The sequence below is a fragment of the Crinia signifera genome, chromosome 8, assembly GCF_055691185.1.
Source record: "Crinia signifera chromosome 8, ASM5569118v1, whole genome shotgun sequence".
Taxonomy (NCBI): Eukaryota; Metazoa; Chordata; class Amphibia; order Anura; family Myobatrachidae; genus Crinia; species Crinia signifera.
Window position 1 is genome coordinate 72069745 of NC_139224.1, and position 20591 is coordinate 72090335.

At 46.6% G+C, this 20591-nt stretch overlaps 1 protein-coding gene across 2 annotated transcripts in view; it reads left to right on the forward strand.

Moving 5' to 3' along the window:
* The first annotated feature begins 281 nt into the window (after nucleotides 1-281).
* The window catches only part of DUSP12 (dual specificity phosphatase 12), a 116443-nt gene continuing 96133 nt past the window's right edge, over nucleotides 282-20591 (forward strand). The window contains exons 1-3 of one of the 2 annotated variants that reach the window (XM_083156667.1): nucleotides 282-386; nucleotides 743-1033; nucleotides 1667-1780. In XM_083156667.1, coding sequence (XP_083012793.1) covers nucleotides 777-1033; nucleotides 1667-1780 — 371 coding nt within the window. In that variant the 5' untranslated portion in view covers nucleotides 282-386; nucleotides 743-776. Of the gene's footprint in view, nucleotides 391-742; nucleotides 1034-1666; nucleotides 1781-20591 lie in introns of both variants that reach the window. The other variant, XM_083156668.1, reaches the window with a different exon arrangement.

Consider the following 20591-nt stretch of genomic DNA (forward strand, 5'->3'; position numbering starts at 1 on the left):
TTTGGCTGCAGTGAGAACGGGGTATGTTGAGAGCATTTCTTTGCCATTTCTAGCGCACTACGCAAACCCACTGTTCCGATTACGCTTTAGCCTATGAATAACGTGTCTTCGTTCTTATGTCGAGTCGCATGCACAGCACTTTCATACACCAGCACCGCGCCGCCCGCACTGCAGGAGTAGACACTTATGATGAAGCAGTGGCACATTGTTGTAATGACTCGGAGTCGTGACTGTACTTCTTTGCCAATAAAGTTTATTTTACAGTTAATAGCGCCTCATCCAATCCTGAGAAGCTGATCATGTGTCACGTGACAGAATGACGTCTTCCTGTCACTAGCCGGCATTGCTACTGCGCTGCTCCATCCACGTGAAAGCTGCCCCAAACTGTGAGTGAGTGTTTACGTAACTTTATAGACAGTATATATACACACGTGTCGGTTGTTGCTCCACTGACAGAGCGGAACCCAATATATCTGATCACCTTTTTCGCATGAATATACCCTGTGTCCGCCGCTAGCTGTATGAATTTGTCATGTTGTACTAGCGTCTATCCTTATTACTCTAGCTTCTATACTTTGCTGGGATTGTTTATATTTACTATTGGAAACCGTAAACTTTTTTTACCATGACTTAATACGTTTGTTTTGTATTATCGATACAAAAGTAACCATATTTAAAATGAAAAAAGAAAATATATTTGTATTACCTGCAGTAGACTTTCATTTAATTTATTTTCTCACAGGTTCTATATTGATTTATTTATCTCAAAGCTGAAGATGATTGTTGTACTGCCGGGACTGTATCTTGGCAGTAGCAGTGATGTTGCAGATTCACAGCAATTGCAAGAAGCTGGTATTACTCACATTCTGACCATTGACAACATAGAGCAAAATCATCTACAACAATCATTTCATACAAAGTTTGTTAATATATTGGACGATTCCAGTGCAGACCTTCTCAGCTGTTTGCCCGATTGCTTACATTTTTTGAAAGAGGCTGTAGGAAAGCCTGGATCATCTGTACTTGTTCATTGGTAAGTTTTATGTAGTTAACATAAACTGTTTAAAGGACTGATGTTATTGTTGTCAATGTGCATTTCATTTATTTATTTTTTTACTGCAAAAACAAACAGACATTTTATCATACAGCCTGAAACCCATCAGATATTGTGGCCATTTGAGAGAGTTCATAGTGCATTGCCACCCAATATTTACTCCCCACTACTTGGTGAAGGAAATGTCCGTCAGATGACTAGCCACTGTCAGATGTTGCTGACCCATGATTGTATTATTGGGCCATGCTGGATGATTTCAACATGCCATATCATGAATACAATTCACTGCGATGATTGCCCTAATCCATTGATAGTCTGAAGATTGAGACCATAATTCCTTAAAGGTGCCCATACCCGCTGTGAGAATCGCATGCGTTATGGGCTAGATCGAATTGCATGGCATGTTTTTTGCATGCAAAAAGTATGTGCAGCACATAGTCTTGTACTGTGCGATGCCCGCGTGAGTGCGAATCGCATTACACGCTAGGTATGCTTGGTATAAGGTCGCACTCTGTCTTTTAGTACAAGTGGCAAAAAGTCTCAGGACTCGATCCTGTTCTCAAGTTGTCAGTGAGCAGTAATATCCCTTTTTTTTTATATATATATACATAGCCAAGCTGGAGTTAGCCGAAGTGCAGCAGTAATTGCAGCTTATATGATGGACACCATAAGATGTACCTTTGAAGAAGTTTATAGAAGACTTCAAAATATCAAATCCGACATCAAGTAGGTTATTTACTTATTTTTTGACAGTTTGCTTGAATGAATTATCAAAAGCATAGGCAAGATTTGTAATTTAGGAGTAGACTTATTAAGCTTGGTGAAGTGATAAACTGTCTGGTTTTTATCACTGGCCAATCAGCTTCTACCTGTGAAGTTACAGGCTTGGTTTGAAACATGACAGGTAGGAGCTGATTGGCCGTTGATAAAAAACAGACACTTTGGGGGAAATTTACTAAAGGAAATTTATAAAAAATAGGTGTATTTGTATGCAGAAATACACTTATGTTTGACATTTACTATCCCAAAAATACTGCAGATTGGATAGTTCTGCGCTCTCCCTCTAGGTGCATGTGCAGGGTAATGATATGCTATGAGACAGTGAGTGTAGTAAAAAGAATGTTTTTATTACTGAGAACATATATAAAAAGGGGGGGAGAGAGAAAGATGCTAGTGCATGTGTTACCACCGGTGGTGGTGTGAGGAGTTGTATCGTCACTCCAAAATGACAGTGCAACAGCTCTCACTCCGTGGTGTCTGCTGTTCACTGTTAAATGACAGGGGTGAAAGGGGAATTGGCTGCCTGTGAAAGAGCACAAAAAAGCCTGGGGATGATGATGATTCGCAAAGTCTATAATGATTAAGTCTCTGTAAATAAATCGAAACAGTCTGGCAATGTGCTGCTGTTGCCGGGGTCAGAGTAGGTACGTGATGTCACCGGGGGCTGGCGTCCCTAACCCGCCGGTGGTGCACAGCGTACTTACCCGATACCCTCTTTGGTGATGGATCAGTCCCTCGCTGCTCTCCCGATGTGTGCTTCGCCGGCGCCCGCGCTGCCAGCGGGTGCGTCGGTAGTATACCACACTGCTCACCACGCGTCGCCGTCACTTCCGGGTTTGGCTGGGGAGCGTCAGCCCGGAGTGACTACCAACAAATTTGACGACATCTCAGACTCAGAACCCAGCTCAGTGATTGCCCGACAGCTCCCTCGGCTCTGAGAGAATTTTCGCGATGTTTCTCCGGACAACTAGAGCTCACAATCCGACAGCAGGAGGGGCGTGTCGGATTGTGAGCTCTAGTTGTCCGGAGAAACATCGCGAAAATTCTCTCAGAGCCGAGGGAGCTGTCGGGCAATCACTGAGCTGGGTTCTGAGTCTGAGATGTCGTCAAATTTGTTGGTAGTCACTCCGGGCTGACGCTCCCCAGCCAAACCCGGAAGTGACGGCGACGCGTGGTGAGCAGTGTGGTATACTACCGACGCACCCGCTGGCAGCGCGGGCGCCGGCGAAGCACACATCGGGAGAGCAGCGAGGGACTGATCCATCACCAAAGAGGGTATCGGGTAAGTACGCTGTGCACCACCGGCGGGTTAGGGACGCCAGCCCCCGGTGACATCACGTACCTACTCTGACCCCGGCAACAGCAGCACATTGCCAGACTGTTTCGATTTATTTACAGAGACTTAATCATTATAGACTTTGCGAATCATCATCATCCCCAGGCTTTTTTGTGCTCTTTCACAGGCAGCCAATTCCCCTTTCACCCCTGTCATTTAACAGTGAACAGCAGACACCACGGAGTGAGAGCTGTTGCACTGTCATTTTGGAGTGACGATACAACTCCTCACACCACCACCGGTGGTAACACATGCACTAGCATCTTTCTCTCTCCCCCCCTTTTTATATATGTTCTCAGTAATAAAAACATTCTTTTTACTACACTCACTGTCTCATAGCATATCATTACCCTGCACATGCACCTAGAGGGAGAGCGCAGAACTATCCAATCTGCAATATATCTACCCAGGAGTACTGGACTACTCCAGTTCAGCTGCCCCCTCGCTCATCTGTACTTTAGCGCTGACACATCCCTGTTTTTTGCTATCCCAAAAATACGGCAATTCGTATTTGTATTGATAGCACATCAATACGAATACGAATTGCCGTATTTTCGGGATAGTAAATGTCAAACATAAGTGTATTTCTAAATACAAATACACCTATTTTTTACAAATTTCCTTTAGTTAATTTCCCCCTTTATAACTTCACTGAGCTTAATAAATCTACCCCTTAGTGCTTACATGTAAGGAGAAAAATCGTGAAATGCAATTAAAATTGATCAGAATATAAATAGTACAGTTCCAGACAAGCCAGTTATGTGGGAAACTTCTACATGCTTGTGCCTCTGTTTTTAAGGGGCGAGTTTATGTTAAAAAGTTGTAGGGGTTATTTTATTAGCAGTGGTACCTTTGCACCCCTTATAATAAGTACACAAGGGGCTATACTATTAGCAGCATCCTTTTCCTGCTGATACCCACACTTATGGCTATATATAGAGACAGGAGTAAAGGCCTGTACACACTGGGCAACTCTGAGCTGAAAGCAGCTCCGTTTATTAATCTGAGCTGCTTTTAGCTTGAAAGCTGCCCAGTGTGTACAGGGCAACCATGAGCCGCTCATCTGCTGGTATTACCAGTAGATGAGCACTGGAGTACACGGCTTTCCACAGCTTCCTGCTTTTTAAGCCCAGCGATTTTTTTTTTTTTTTTTTTTTTTTTTTTTTTTTTTCCTCAACCTCAGAAAGCATACAAGTTTGGCAAAATCGCCCAGTGTGTGTGAACTTTTAGAGTCTGTTAAGAGTATTTGGAGAATTCAACAAGCTAAATTCTAATGATCTATAGATGGGTATTTTTTTTACCAAGGTGAAAAATATTCCAACAAGTAATTACAATGTAAAACAGAATTACTGAGAGAACTCTGAACATTTAATATGCTCTCATTGGAATAATATCCTTTTATCCCATGTCATTTTAGGCACACCGGCACAAATATAAAGTATTAAAAATCAGTTACAGTTGTGAAAAATGCAAATCCTTTGGAACTCTGCTAGTAATTGTAACACAGAGTAGATACTGTGGCAAACACTCTAAAATAGACTTCATGTTGCTACATCATTTCTGCATAATTAAAAAAAACAACAATAGTTTTCAAGATTTTTTTCAGAATTTATTGCTACAATGCAGTAACAGCCCTATTTGTGTATGTCGCTGCTTGGCTACCCAGTGCTGTCCTTTCTGTGCTGCTGCCCGGCTACCCAGCACTATTGATTTGCTCACCGCTGTCTGGCTTCCCAGCTAAATAGCCACATCAGGACCTGCCATCCTCCAGCTGTCTGCTGTCATCCAGGCGCAGCCGCTGTCTGGTCATCCAGCTCCTATTCTGTGTAGCTATCTGGAGCTGTGTGTGACTTGGTCGCTATTGCTCCTCAGTTATACATTATCTTTGGATCCTGCTTTCAGCCAGACCTTCTGGCATCACCAGATTCTAGTCCTGTTCTGCTATCCTCAGTACTCTAGTGACATTCCAGCATTAGGAACTCTGCCACAAGTACTTTTCCAGTGTCTCCAGATTTTGAGCACCAGTGACATTCTCCAGCATACCTGACTCTTCCTCCATTTCCTTTCCGGCATTTCTGGTTCCAGCCTACTACTACAGTATTCTACACCAACATACAGGTCGAGTATCCCGTATCCGAATATCCGTTATCCAAATTATTCCGAAATACGGACATTCCAGAAAGTGAAAAAAATTTTTTTTTTTGCTAAAAACTCACTGGGGACATATGTAACAGCATCACTGGGGACATGATATGTAACTGGCACTATATATGTGCAAGACAATGATTGCTTGGCATTCAAATTCAGTGCTGAGATAGTACACATATTTTGTTTCACGTTTTGAAACCTTGTTTTTTGAACAATTAAAATATGTTTGTGTGTATTTTATGTGGTAATAAAATATATTTGTGTGTATATTATGTGTTTATACAGCATAAATGCAAGATACTTCAAAATACATCATTGAAATATTAAAATATTCCGAAATACGGAATAATCCGTTATCCAAAATTCTCCTGGTCCCGAGCATTTTGGATACGGGATACTCAACCTGTATTATTCATCACTTCCTACTACAGTCACAACGAGTTCACAAATCCTTGTTTGTGACAATAGACCTGTCACAATATCTCCTGAATCCAGCTGTATCTTAACGTCCAAGAAGTGCACTTCTTTATTGCTGATATCTAAGGTGAATTTAATTTGATGCACCTGGTCTTTATGTGTCTCTAATACCCCTTTTACACCGCCGCAAAACCCTGGGTCTTCGGCGGGTCAGACCTGGTGTAAATGAGACATGGCGTGTCCCTTTACACGGGACTTCACGGCTAGGACCTGGGTAGAGGGCGGTGTAAATGGGTACGCCGGGTCATACGACCCGGCACCCATTTACATCAATGGGGGATGTGCAATCTGCGGACCGCAGCATGCGCAGATTGGACGGGGGGCACAGACAGCCTGCGCTGTTGTTGGCTATACCCTGCAGACAGCAGCAGCGGTGGAGGTGAATGGATGCCTGTGTGCGGCATCCATTCACCTCCCTGTACAAGGGCTGTGGGCAGCCCAGCACGGAGGCTGTGGGCAGCCCAGCAGCTTACCTTAGTGCTGGACTTACCCCCAGCACAGCGCTCCGGATCGCGGTGGCGGCGATCGGCGCTTGGTGATGACGTAATCTCCAAGCGGCCGGGGGGGATGCGGCGGTGGTGTAAATGGGAGCAAACGCTGGGTCGCACTCGGCTTGAAGCGGGGATCAAAAACCCGGGTGCGACCCGGCGTTTTTGGTATAAAAGGGGTATAAGATATTTACCTATCATTTCTGCCAGGGGGTCTCTATCACCCTATTGCTATACATATACATAGTTACATAGTAGGTAAGGCTGAAAAAAGACTTGCGTCCATCTAGTTCAACCTGGTATAGATATCCATTGCTGATTTGGTAGGTTCTGGTATTTTACAGACAAATTATATTTCTTATTTGTACCCATGGATGTTTTTCTCCAGTAAATGTTTGTCCAACTTTGCCTTGAACGCATTTAATGAGCCAGCCGTTACCACCTCTCTGGGAAGAGAGTTCCAGAGTTTGACTGTTCTGACCGTAAAGAAATTCTTTCTACTAGCTGAATGAAATCTTTTTTCTTCTAATCTATACTCATGCCCTCGCGTCCTAGATTCCTTTCTAGTAGAAAAGAGGGTACGTGACAGTTCCTTATATTGGCCCTTGATATACTTGTACATGTTGAGCATGTCCCCCCTTAAATGTCTCTTTTCTAATGTAAATAGTCCCAAATTGCTTAATCTCTCCCCGTAGCTTAAATTCTCCATTCCCCTAATAAGCTTTGTTGCTCACCTTTGGACTTTTTCTAATTCTATGATGTCCTTTTTATAGTGTGGGGCCCAGAACTGTACTCCGTACTCTAGGTGAGGTCTCACCAATGCTTTATATAGTGGCATAATTACCCTTGAGTCCCTAGTTTCCATTCCCCTCTTAATACATGCCAGAATTTTGTTGGCCTTTTTTGTAGCTACATTACAATGGGCACTACATCCTAGTTTGCTGTCTATTTGGACTCCTAGATCCTTTTCAAGTATTGAATTACCCAGTTCCTCTCCGCTAAGGTTGTAACTTGCACACTGGTTGTGTCTCCCAAGGTGCATAACCTTACATTTATCTACATTGAACCTCATCTTCCATTTTTTTGCCCACTCATCTAGAATTGCAAGATCATTTTGAAGCATGGTGACATCTTCTGATGATTTGATGACTTTGCTAAGTTTTGTATCGTCCGCAAAGATGGATACATTGCTGAGTAACCCTATCCCAATATCGTTAATAAAAATGTTAAACAAAATGGGCCCCAAAACCGAACCCTGGGGCACTCCACTTAGTACCGGTATTTAGATAGTTTTCTGCAACCAGCATTTCAACATGAAATTCTTGAAAGACACTACTACATTGCTTAATACAATTCAGAGTTCACCTAGCTTGCCCAGTGATAGCTGTCTGCATGGCAGATCTAAAAAGATTTTTCTACAAGTATTCCCCATGTGGATGGTCTTGTGGCAGTGGAACAGTTACTCTGAACAAAGGCGGTCAGCAAAGATGGTGCACAGAACCAGTGGATGATATGTTTAAACAAATCTGGACCCTTCTGTGGGATTTGGTTAACCAGATAAATACTTTTATTCACACAATAAATGAATACATATAAAATTAACACATCAAAGTGCAAGTGCAGAAAATAAACAGGTGCAATATCCTGTAAACACTGTAGATGGGGGGTAACCAAAAGTTTATCTCACCAAACAAGGTGGGTGTGGTGGGCTAGGTGCTCAAAGATGGTAAGGTCCCGGGTAGCAACGCGGCGCACCACCGCACAGGCTTGAATGAACTTGGGCACAGTTGGTATCAAATTCTCCAGTCAGTGTGATGGCATCCTCATAACATGTTTCGGATTAACAAATCCTTCTTCAGATGTGGATGCCATCACTCTGAAGATAAGGGTTTAAATACCTTATCCAATTGGATGAAATCCCCTGCACATGGGGACGCCGATAGGCAAAAATGACATGCAGTTGCCACATATAATATTGTCCCCGCAGTGTAGATCTCCGGCTGGAGAGTAATCTATCTCCTACTTGTACATGCCGGAAATGACATGTGCGTGACATGTGCTGAGCGGAAGTGCTCGGTCCGCGTTCCACTGCTTGTGTTCTGTTTTTTTTCTTTAGCTTTTTTTTCCTTATTTATATTCATTTTGAAGGAACCCATGCTGTGTTTGTTGCTCCACGATGTTAGATGTAAATCTTCTTTTTTTCTTGTAGTAAATAGAATTGGGATATGCGGAGCTTAATCCACCATTTTTGATTGGGGCACAATTCATCTTTATTTCTGTATTTGGCCATTTTGGATAAGGGCATTGGATCTTTCCTGACTCCATAGGAACAGTTAATCACAGGCAATCTGTGGTATTCCGGACCTGACAAAGTTTTTTTTTTTTCTCTATCATCCATATGGGATATTGGGGATTCATCTTAACATATGGGAGAAGAGAGGTATCCACAGGAGACAGGCACATAGAAGCTCTTTCACTGTGTGTACTGGCTCCTCCTCTCTACTTCCTCCCACCCACAAGACCAGTTAAAGAAAATGTGCCCTCGGGAAAGGGTGCTCACTGTGAAGCTCCAGAGTTTTTCTTCAGTTTCATTTCTATATTATTTTGGGTCTGCTGTTTGGGCTTAACCAACATTCCTGCATCGTGGGAAGCCAGGGGAAGGGTTCAATTGCCGGCCTCTTTAGGTACCGAATTGACCCTGCTGCAGGACTACTGTCCTGAGATGGTGTTTGCCACTGCGGTCGCTTAGATGTCAGCGTAGCTCACCCACAGCATGCCACACAACCCTGGTTCAGCCTGAAAATATCAGTGGTGCGTAGAACCCGGGGTTCCCTCAGTGGGCATCCCGGTATGCGATGCGGCAAGATGGCGGCGGCGATTGCGGCGTCCCTGCACGGGGACCGCGCAGCCCTGCCACAGACTGGAATTAGGTGATGCCACTGTACCCCAAATGCAGTTCCCTGCTTAAGGGCTATTTATGCCCATTTTCCAGTATAAATATGTGTACTCCCCCCCCCAGGTTTTGGGTGATTTTAACCTTGTGAATGGTTAATAACTGCAAGTGTGTGTGTGTGTGTATATGTATATGTGTGTATATATATATATATATATATATATATATATATATATATATATATATATATATTCCTCTGTGATTTAAGTATGTTACCATCTCTCTCCAATCTGAGAGCTAGGTTGTTGGTGTACAGGTCCCCCTCAGTGCCTCTGAGTCTTAAGCTGGGTACACATCTATACAATCCCTGTTTTCTTGCGACTGTTCGACTGACCATAGATGCGTCTGACCATCCACAACAGCCGATTCGTGCGTACACACCTGTACAATTTTACTTGCGACGTCTGATGTACTCCCGTCCAAACAGTCGCAAGAAAAAGATTGTACCACCGTACACACTCTCTCGATTTGGGCTATTGACACGTCATATATAAACTAAATTATCATAATGGGCTGGGTTAAAGGCGTGAGTACAAAACCTAAACAAAAGTGACTGGGTACGTGTCTAAAAATTAGTCAGCCGGCAGGGTGAATAAACTTCTATATAGACGGGGTACGTGTCTAACTTAGTCAGCCGGCAAACTGCTATATAGACGTGTAACCCGTCTATATAGCAGTTTGAAAAAACTAGGTCATAAATATAGATTCCACAGGAATGATTCACTTTCTGTTACAATATGGCAACAGAGTATATTTCTCGTGAAATGTAAATAAACAATGTTTCAGTCTCAGCAGAGACTAATACGTTTCTGAATGTCAGTTAAGAGGAAATGCCGGCTAGGACTGTATGAATTAACGGGGGTTAACAGTGACTAATGTGACTTCACAGGAACCTTAAGCAGAATTATCCTGTGATTTTGTGATTCAACAAATCAGGATCTCTCTCAGCCCATGGTGTATTATGTAGCTTTCACATCACATAAAACATTTTGAAACGTTTTGAAAAACTGTAATTTTAAATGGTATTTTAAACGGGTCTAGTGTTCATATTGCAGCAGATTACCATTTAAAAATACCGTTTAAGTACCATTCACATCACCAGTCAAGCCGTTTAACCTCTGAACACGTTTCTACCCACAGCTTATTTCCTGGTTCAGGGAAGGGACACAAGACAAGGGACAGCCTATCACAGTGCTCTAACCTTTATTTTTTACTAAATACCATTTCAGTGCCATTCAGACAGCACAAAAAACGGCTCTGAATTGGCTTTGAAACGGGTAGGACTCTGCTTTTTAAACGTGTTGAAATACCAGTTAACTTTAAATGGTATTTCAACTATGACACTTTTGCTGCTTTCAGACCGCATAACTGGCTTTGACCCTGTATTTGGAAACGTTTCCAAAAACGGGTCTGCCAGATAAAACCCCTTTCACACCGCAGCACTTAAACGGTATATTACCGTTTAAGTGCCGATTTTTTGACACTGGCAGACCCGTTTTTGGAAACTTTCCAAATACAGGGTCAAAGCCAGTGCAGCCTTCAGCCCTCCCCTCCGTGCAGCTCCCCCCCCCCCTCGCGTGTCGACCGAGAGCATGTCGACGCCCCCGCGCATGTCGACGCCCCCCGCGCGTGTCCCCCACCCCGCGTGTCGGCGCCCCCCCCCCCGTGTCGACTTACCCCGTGCCGGTACCTCCGTTGTGGACTGCAGCTCAGTATGCTCGGAAAGCACTTATGAAAAAAGTGTCTTCCAGAAAATGGCTGCCCCATAGGAAACCCTGTTTAAAAAAACTGTCTTCCGTATGGGGGGCAGCCATTTTCTGAAAGACACTTTTTTCATAAGTGCTTTCCGAGCATACTGAGCTGCAGTGTCGGGAACCACAACGGAGATACCGGCACGGGGTAAGTCGACACGGGGGGGGGCGCCGACACGCGCGGGGGGGTCGACACGCGGGGGGCCCGTCGACACGCGCGCGGGGGGGCGTCGACACGCGCGGGGGGGGCTCCAGTGCTGTGAATACTTAATGAGCGCTCATTAAGTATTCACTGTGCTGAATTTAGGACCCAGCTCATTGGCTGGGTCCTAAATACCGTTTCTGAGCCGATTTTTGCGCTAAAATACCGGTTCAGAAACGGGTAGGACCCTTCATTTTAACCGGTTAGAAAAAACGGCATTTTCTAACCGGTTAAGTGGGACTGGACCTTTCAGACCGCACACATTACCGTTTTAAAACGGTAAAAAAACGGCAATTTACCGTTTTAAAAGTGCGGTCTGAAAGGGGCATTTCACACTGCAGCCTTAAACGTTTTAAAAGGCAAAAAAACGGCAATATACCGTTTTAAAAGTGTGATGTAAAAGCTACATTAGAGTTTATTGCCAGGTGACTAGACAAACAAAAAGAAGTCAATACAAATGATGTGCAATTCTAGCTAGATCTCAGCCCTTTAGTAAATGACATGCTATCAGTGTATTTGTTAATGTGAGAACACTAGAGATGTGGGATTTCATCATGACATCACAATTAGCTTTACAATGTCTACAATTATCCCACACACTCAGGCCCGTGAAATGGCAACTTGCTGAAAGCGATGGCTGTGTGGAGCTTTATAGCCGATATACATTTATTTATCGACCTGTATTATTGGTATTGTAATGTTTGATAGCAATATGATGTTTGCTTGGCTTTAAAATTACACTTTGTATCCTTGTAGTAATTTTTATGATCACTTTCATTGTAACGTCATTCATTTTATAGACACCGTCCGATGTCAATCTAGAAATGCGTCAAGGGGGCAGTGAATAGGGCGTTTTCACACATGAATTCACACGTTTATAATAATAAAAACAGTGGTTTAATGTCTATTATTCAAAGACTGATGGTTGAGTTGTCCGATTGACATATAATTCAGAAATATTTAACTATGTAAATATATTCATATTTTGTCTGTGAACAAGTGTAGTATTCACATAATCGGTACTATAAGATTGCATGCATATGGTGCTCACGTGAGCACCATATACATGCAATCTTATAGTACCGATTATGTGAATACTACACTTGTTCACAGACCAAATCTAAACGATATTGACACTGGCAACACCAACAAGCAGAGAAACCTTCCACTTTTCAGTCAATCATCTTAATAATGGTCGTGCTTTATTCCACCCGCAATAATCCCCACTGACCAGTGTAATGACACTGCATCTAGTCATACTTTCCGCAATTGTACAAATCCATCGAGGTTTTTGGTTAGTATTTGTTAATGTGAGAACACTAGAGATGCGGGATGTCATCATGACTTCACAATTAGCTTTACATTTATATTTATGACAGAGCATCATTTAAACGCTGCAGTCGAAAAAAATCAGAGACCATTTAGTAGACATGGGAGCCCCGCACGTGCTGTCTTTAAACACGTACTTACCTCACTTTGTTTGACAATATTTGTATGTTTTTAAAATATTTCGCAGTTTTAAGTACATTTAAATAAAGGCTACATTTTTATTTTGTATATAGCAGTTTTCCCTAGTCAAATGCCGGCTGACTAATTAGACGCGTACCCCGTCTATATAGCAGTTTGCCATATATGTCTGGCCCCTGGAGGTGAATGCTTCTTGTTTACATGCTGTGCTATAGGAGAGATCATGCAGCTATGGAACGCCCACATGGGCGTTCCAGCCTTGGGAGTATAATCGCATGAATGGCCATCATATCGATCGAACGTGCGCACACCCTGCACTTTTGTTCCGATATGGGCCCAGCTGGTCGGATAAATATTAAACAGCACTGAACCTTCGACCGACCGAGTATGGACGGACAAGACAGTTTTTGGCCGTTTATCAATCGTACAGATGGACCAGTGGAGGGCGCTGTGTAGCGTAATACAGGGGGTTTAATGATTGACATACACGAGGGGACTGGAGCACAGCGAACCAGAGTGTTGACGGAGACCAGGAACAGGGGTGCGGAGTCTAACCTGCCAGCGGTGTTCACCAGGGAGTCCCGCAAGGAACTTTGGACTTAGCTGCGTCTGACAGGTAGGTCGCGGCCCCCTGCCCTGGTCCTCTGGACGCAGGCTGGGACTCGGGAGGCTGAACCCTGGAACGGCCTTGGGAGACCAGGGTGACTGGGGGACAGTCTGGGAACTGCGGGAGTGACGACTTGGGATGTCGACGGGAAGGTAGACAGGTGTATTGGCTGGATAGGACAATGGTGGATTAGTCACTAATGGAGCACAATAGCTGGTAGTCAACCCAGGTGTTGACGGGGACTTGTCGACAGGATCAGGACAGGATGGTAAAAGTCTCTGATGGTGATAGCTGGCTTAGGAGCCAGAGAGGTGCTCAGCGGGGCACCTGATACTTGACTGCAGGGATGGTATCGTAGGAGTCTTCTGGAGATGGAAAGAACCAGGTAAGTAATAGCAGCTGGGGAAACGCTGGAGACAAGGACACGGGTGAGCCTGGATATCCTAGAGCAGGGGTGGCCAACCGGTCAGAGGTAAAGAGCCGAAAAATATCAGTCGTCAAGCCAAAGAGCCAACATCATGCGCGCGCCGAAGGCACGCGCGCCAAAAAGGGGCGTGATCGGGGGAGTGGTCAGGGGCGTGGTCATATGACACAAGGAGAGTGGCCACATGACAAATCTTTATGCCCCCAGTGCCAGATATGCCCACCACAGTGCCAAACATCACATGCCCCCCACAGTGCCAAACATCACATGCCCCCCACAGTGCCAATCATCATATGCCCCCCACAGTGCCAAACATCACATGCCCCTCAAAGTGCCAAACATATGCCCCCCACAGTGCCAAACGTCATATGACCCCACAGTTAGGAAGCTGGGCCCTCCAGCACAGGTGTTGCCCACAGTGCAACACCTATGCTGGAGGGCCCAGCTTCATAACTAAAGGGCCCACCTAGAGGGCCAGGAGGGCCCAACAAACAAATGAGCCACGGGCCAAGAGGGCCCGACTAAGGCGCACACAGGCCAGAAGGGCCTGAATTTGCCCACGGGCCTAGTGCCCGACACCCGGTGGTCTAGGGTGGATGGAGGGTAGGAGGCCAAAGGCCCCTACCTGGTGTTGGGAGAGGCCGCTGGGGGGAGCTTCGTCAGCTCTTTTGCTTCCCACCCCCGCTGGCCTCTCCGGGAGCCATCTTCTTTTTTCTTGCAGAAGGCGCCGGAGATCTTCTGTCTTGATCCCATCGTCTTCTGCGGCGCCGGAACTCTAATCCCCGCCGCCGTCTTCTGCGCCATCCTCCGGCGGCTTCTCGCGTCTTCAGGAGCGCTCCTGCGCTCCGCCGGCGTGTAGAAGACTTTTCGCCCTCCCGCTGGTGTCTGATGTCAGACGCCGGGGGCAGGGTGGAAACGGCGCGGCGAGCGCTGATTGGCTCGCCGCGGTCGTTTCCTAATGGCCGCCAATGCGGCGTTTTGAATTTGGCAGCCGAATTGGCGCCAAATTCAAAACCCCGCTTTGCAGACGGGAGGCTGGAGCCGCAAGTTACAGCGCGGATGAGGAGCCTGAAGTGGGGGAGGATTTAGATGAGCCTCTACAGGACTCGCAGCCTGCACTTACTCATTATGGCCATTAGGGATGTGTTAGACCTCCATTTAACTGAGTCTGTGGTGGGGACTCATTTTTTGGAGCCCAGAAAAAGCAGCCTATTGTTTATCCAGAACAGGCTGATTTGGAGGACGCGTTCAAGGCGGCTTGGAAGTCCCCAGAACGGCATTTTAAACTCACAAAGCGGTTTGTGTCTGCATTCCCTTTCGAGCCGGCTGGCCGAAAGGTGTGGGTGGAGCCTCCTGTTGTGGACACGTCCTTATCACGTTTGTCCAAAAAGGTGGTACTACCAGTACCAGGGTCCTCTCTGAAGGACCGCTCCGATAAAAAGGTAGAAGCTATCCTTAAGGCTTTTTATACTGCTAGCAGCGCATGTCAGCTTCCGGTGTTGGCGAGTTGCTGGATGGCTATGGCCGTCCACACCTGGGCCTCCCAGATACTGGAAGGTTTACAAGGGGACATGACTGTGGCGCAGGTTTCAGAGAAATTGGGCCACATCCAAGATACGGCAAAAATGCTGTGTGATGCACAAAAACAATTAGGTGCAATTAATGCACGAAATTCAGCCATGGCAGTCTCAGGACACAGAACCCTCTGGCTACGCCAGTGGGCGGCTGATGCTGATTCAAAGCATAGCGTGGAAAATCTCCCTTATACGGGGGACACATTGTTTGGGAGCGAGTTGGATGATCTGATTTCTAAGGCTACTGCTGGGAAATCAATATCCCTCCCGTCTACTCCCACTGTGCAACGCCGGCCCTTTGCAGGTCCAGCGCAGCAGTCCATTCGGGCAACCAGATTCTGCCAGAAGCCGAGAGGTGGCTCCAATGCGCAGAGGGGTTCTTGGACAAAGTTCCGTAAGGCCGCAGCCACTGCAGGCCAGGATTGTAGCTCCGGAGCTACCGCATCCAATCCCTCTGCATGACTACCCAGCACCACCACGGGTCGTACTCGAGGTGGGAGCGCATCTGCTACACTACTCTCAGGTGTGGGAGGCGTCCTGTATCAATCCTTTGTTGCGGGCTCTCAATTCGCAAGGCTACAAGCCACACCCGCAAAGCCACCCCCGCAGAGGTTCTTCAGATCAGGGCTACCAGCTTTGAAAGAGACTCAGGCCACCCTGTTACAGGCGATTCAGAGACTATTACTGTCTCGGGTGGTTATCCCGGTTACTATTCCAACCTGTTTGTAGTAACAAAACCGGATGGTTCGGTACGGCCAATTTTAAACTTAGAAGTCTCTCAATCCATTCCTGAAGGTAACTACTTTCAGGATGGAGTTCCTGCGGGCGGTCATTGCGGGATTGGAGCAGGGAGAGTTCCTAGCATTCCTCGATGTGAAGGACGCTTACCTGCACATCCTAATATGGTTCCCACATCAGGCATTCCTGAGGTTTGCCATTCTGGAGGACCATTATCAATTTCAGGCCCTTCCCTTTGGTTTGTCCACTGCACCCCGCGTATTCACAAAAGTGATGGCGGAGATGATGGTCTTACTCAGAAAGAGGGGGATAAACATCATACCCTACCCTATCTGGACGACACTGTGTACAGTCTGACAGGGTCTGTGTCCAGTGTACAGGGGCTGTGTACAGGGGCTGTGTCCAGTGTACAGGGGCTGTGTCCAGTGTACAGGGGCTGTGTCCAGGGTGACAGTGCCTGTGTCCAGTGTGACAGGGGCAGTGTCCAGGGGCTGTGTCCAGTGTACAGGGGCTGTGAACAGGGGTTGTGTCCAGGGGCAGTGTCCAGTGTGACTGCTGTGTCCAGTGTACAGGAGCTGTGTCCAGGGGCTGTGTCCATTGTCCAGGGGCTGTGTCCAGGGTGACGGGCTGTGTCCAGTATCCAGGGGCTGTGTCCAGTGTGACGGGCTGTGTCCAGTGTACAGGAGCTGTGTCCATTGTCCAGGGGCTGTGTCCAGGGTGACGGGGTGTGTCCAGTGTCCAGGGGCTTTGTCCAGTGTACAGGAGCTGTGTCCAGGGGGGTGTCCAGAGGCTGTGTCCATTGTCCAGGGGCTTTGTCCAGGGTGACAGGCTGTGTCCAGGGTGACGTGCTGTGTCCAGTGTACAGGAGCTGTGTCCAGAGGCTGCGTCCAGGGTGACGGGGTGTGTCCAGGGGCAGTGTCCAGTGTGACAGGCTGTGTCCAGTGTAAAGTACAGATGGGTCACGGTCCATCTTTGCTGGGGATGGCGCTGGCGTCGCCAGCCGCCATCCCCCGCCAGCGCCATGGCGATCGTGAGAAGGGGGCGCGCGCGCACGAGAGGCGCGCGCGCCCCCTTCCGACGGCGCTTCCAAACGTTTCCCCGGGTCCCCGCCGGCTTGCCGGCGGTAACCCGGGGTCCCCGCCGCCTGCCCGCATCCCCCCTAACCCCCCCCTAACCCCGTCCGTCTCCCTGAGGCGGAGACGGACAGGGTTTCCGCCACGCTAGCGACGGAGACTGAGACGCGCGTGCGCGTGAGACGCACGCGCGTCTCAGTCTCCTCGCTGGCGAGGCTGCTGGCGGGTCGCCAGCGCGTACGTTCTGGCGACCCGCCAGCAAGGATGTACAATGACCCATCTGTAAGAAAAATTTATAAAAATAATAAATAAAATAAAAACACATTTTTGGAGGATGATGGAGGAGGAAATAGTGGGAGATCAGCAACCTGATAGAAGTGCTGAAGCTGCTACCACCAGTCATGACAAGGCTGATACCTCTTTGTATTTGTTGCTCTTTGGAGCATTTCTCTTTTTTTGGGATAGTTTATTAAACTGCCACCCTGTCTGCCCCTGCAGTGCCGCTCTGCTTCCAAGATGTGCCAGGTTGGAAGTGTAAGGTCCACATGTATGTGATGTCCACTGCTGTCGCTTAGCTTAGTCATCCAGCTACCTTGGTATACCCTTTTGGCCCAACTACAGTAAATGAAAACAATTTTGTAAGCTGTGAAGTGATCACAATTGACTAGAAATGAGTGAAAACTAATGTTTTTTTTTTTTTTTATATATATCTTTTTTTTATCTTTTTATTGCTTTTTTGAAATATAACGACAATGTACAATATTGAATAAAGAGTACATGAATATAAATAAAGAATATATATGATTAAGGATTCAGATGTGTAAGCCTGATCCACAAACATCATGGTATAAAACATAACATACAGTATAGTTGAATTGCGGCATATAATACATTGTAGTATATAATGTAACTTGTAGCATAGCAGTGTAGGGCATGCAATGGGCCACTCCGAGTCATCATGCAGTAAATACATGCATTTAAGCATGTATATACCTCTGTATAATTAGAATACCACACATCTTTTTGCTTCTAAGATTAGAATTTAGATGAGATCAGGTGGCCAACCACTGCATGTCCCACTCCCAGCATATCCAATGATTTAATGCTGATGTTTATAGACCCCCCAAGCACAAATCCTAAATAAACAGAAACATACTCTAAGGTGAAAAAAGGTTTTGAACATAGACAAAGACATAGACATAGACAGACACGATAGGATATCGACGGGTATTAGGGCAGACAGGGGTGGGAAAAGGGGGAGAGGAAGGGAATGAATACGGGTGCTGCATGAGGGAAAGAGGGAGCAAGAATCTATGGGTTTCTTAAGATCATTAGGTTAATCTATTTTCCTTTAGTTTAAGATGTGATTTAGCTTATTTGCCAGATATATGCTACATAGTCGAGGAATCACGCACAGGTCCAGGTTCTGTTATAAATACCACCATGCCATAAACACCAAATAAACATTGCTGGAACTTCTCGATCCCACGTACATACCCACCAAAGCTTAACTATGTGGTGTCAAACACTGACATTATGAGAGGTTTTTGTTGATAAGTCCTGTGAATCGATGAAGAGTGACCATCTTTGGTAGAATGTATGGGCTCCGTTAATCAGATCTAATTTGGCGTATTTTCTTTCAAAGTATAGAGTCCTTAAAAGCTTTAGTTGAACAAGTGATAACAGTGGTGCAGATTTCTTTGTCCAGTGGATGAGTATGCATTTTCTTGCAATTGTGATTATGATAATAAGAAGTGGTATTGTATGCTTTTTGATAGTGTCCATTGGCCAATTTTCAAAACTGAGTCCCATAACCGCGAGGGGGTCAGGGAAGATGTTTACATGGAAGATCTGAGAAAGGTAGTTAGTCACTTTGCACCAGAAACGTCTTAATTTCTCTGACATGCAGCAGGGGCCACTGGGATCACATCGGGTATTAGAGATGGGAATGCTGGGAGCAAGGCACAACTGACTTTAATTAGGGAAGACTAGCTCCTCCCCTCTAAGACCCATCAGCCCCCAGTGAGAAAATTGTGCCGAGGGAGCAAGGTCACAGTTTTCACTGCTCTTGCATTTTTGCATTTTTGCATTTAAAAAAAAAAAAAAAAAAGAAAAAGAGATTTCTTGAACAAGGATCCCTTCCCAGCTTCCTGTAAAGTGTGGGTCCGGGTATCCAGCGCCCCTGGTTTCCAGGTTCCCGGTCAGGACCTCCAGAAGGCGCCTGCCCGGTGTTTCCGTGCTCCTGACGTCCCTTGCAAAAGGTTCGCCAGCCACGAAGGTTTGCCTCAGGGTGAGTAATTCTCCCTTCTGCTTCCCCTGCTCTCCCAGCTCTGTCGCGCTGTAGCACGGCGCACTCGCATAGGCGCCGCCATTGAAGCCGGGTTTGACACGCTGACAGAGACTCCGGCGTTGCTGCAGCAGTCAGCGGGACGCCGGCGGGGTCACGGTCCGGCTAGCGTTGGCGGCGCTGCGGGGGTTCGGCGCTAGCTTGCAGTGAAGGCAAGTTCTGGGAGGGGGGAGCAGGGTGTTTGTTTATTGAGGCGGGCATGGCGCGGCCCGGTGTTTAAAACGAGTACCCTGCTTAGTGCAGTGGGCTATGCTCTGTTAAAGAGCATTCATTCTGGTTGCACACACACATAATGTTAATGACGCGCTGTTCCTTTATAGGTTACTGCGTCCAGTCCTTCTAAGCCTTGCTGTAGCAGGCACAGAGAAGTGTTGTTTCACATTTATCAGAGCTTATTCTCCTCTAGGACTCGCGGCCCCCAGAGGTTTTGTCCTGGTGCTCTGTGGTGGTGTGTGTGTGCGTGTGTGTGAAGTTGTCTGTGGGCTGCTGCATTGGACCCATTCAGTACCATGACGGGCATGTCCAAGGCTTCCCAGAAAGCCTATACTTGCTCTAATTGCGCAGCAAGATTCACGCAGTATTCTGCAGAGGGTAATTCTTCTGTTTGTCAGGCCTGCGCTGATTCTAATTCTACATCTTCTGTAGTTGATGCCCCTACCCCACAGTGGACTTCGGTCCTTGTGGGTACTATGTCTAAGTTGTCGGCTGAATTGGCAGAGTCCCGCAGGGCGGAGCCCGCTTGGGTCTCAACGTTAGCCAGGTCAGTTGACGCGTTGGCTGGGTCCATGAATAGGCCCCAGAGACCGACATCCTCAGGTCAGAAGCGACCTTTTCAACTTCTTTTGCAGGGGGATGATTCGGAAGAAGAACCCGAACCGTTTGAAGAAATGGTTGCGGGGGAGTGGGAGGAGGTACAGGATGCCCCTCTCGAGGCGGAGCCTACTCCAGGAGGGATTGAGGCTCTTATTTTGGCCGTTAAGGAGGTCCTTCATTTGCCGGAGGATCCCCTTCCTGAACCTCAGGAGCTGGATCTTTTTGGCATCTCTAAGAAGGCTGCGGTGGTGTTCCCTTTCCCTAACCAGGAGCAGCTTTTGGCAGCATGGCAACATCCGGATAAACGGTTTCAAATTCCTAGACGGTTTCCGTCGCTGTATCCGTTTGATCAGGCGGCC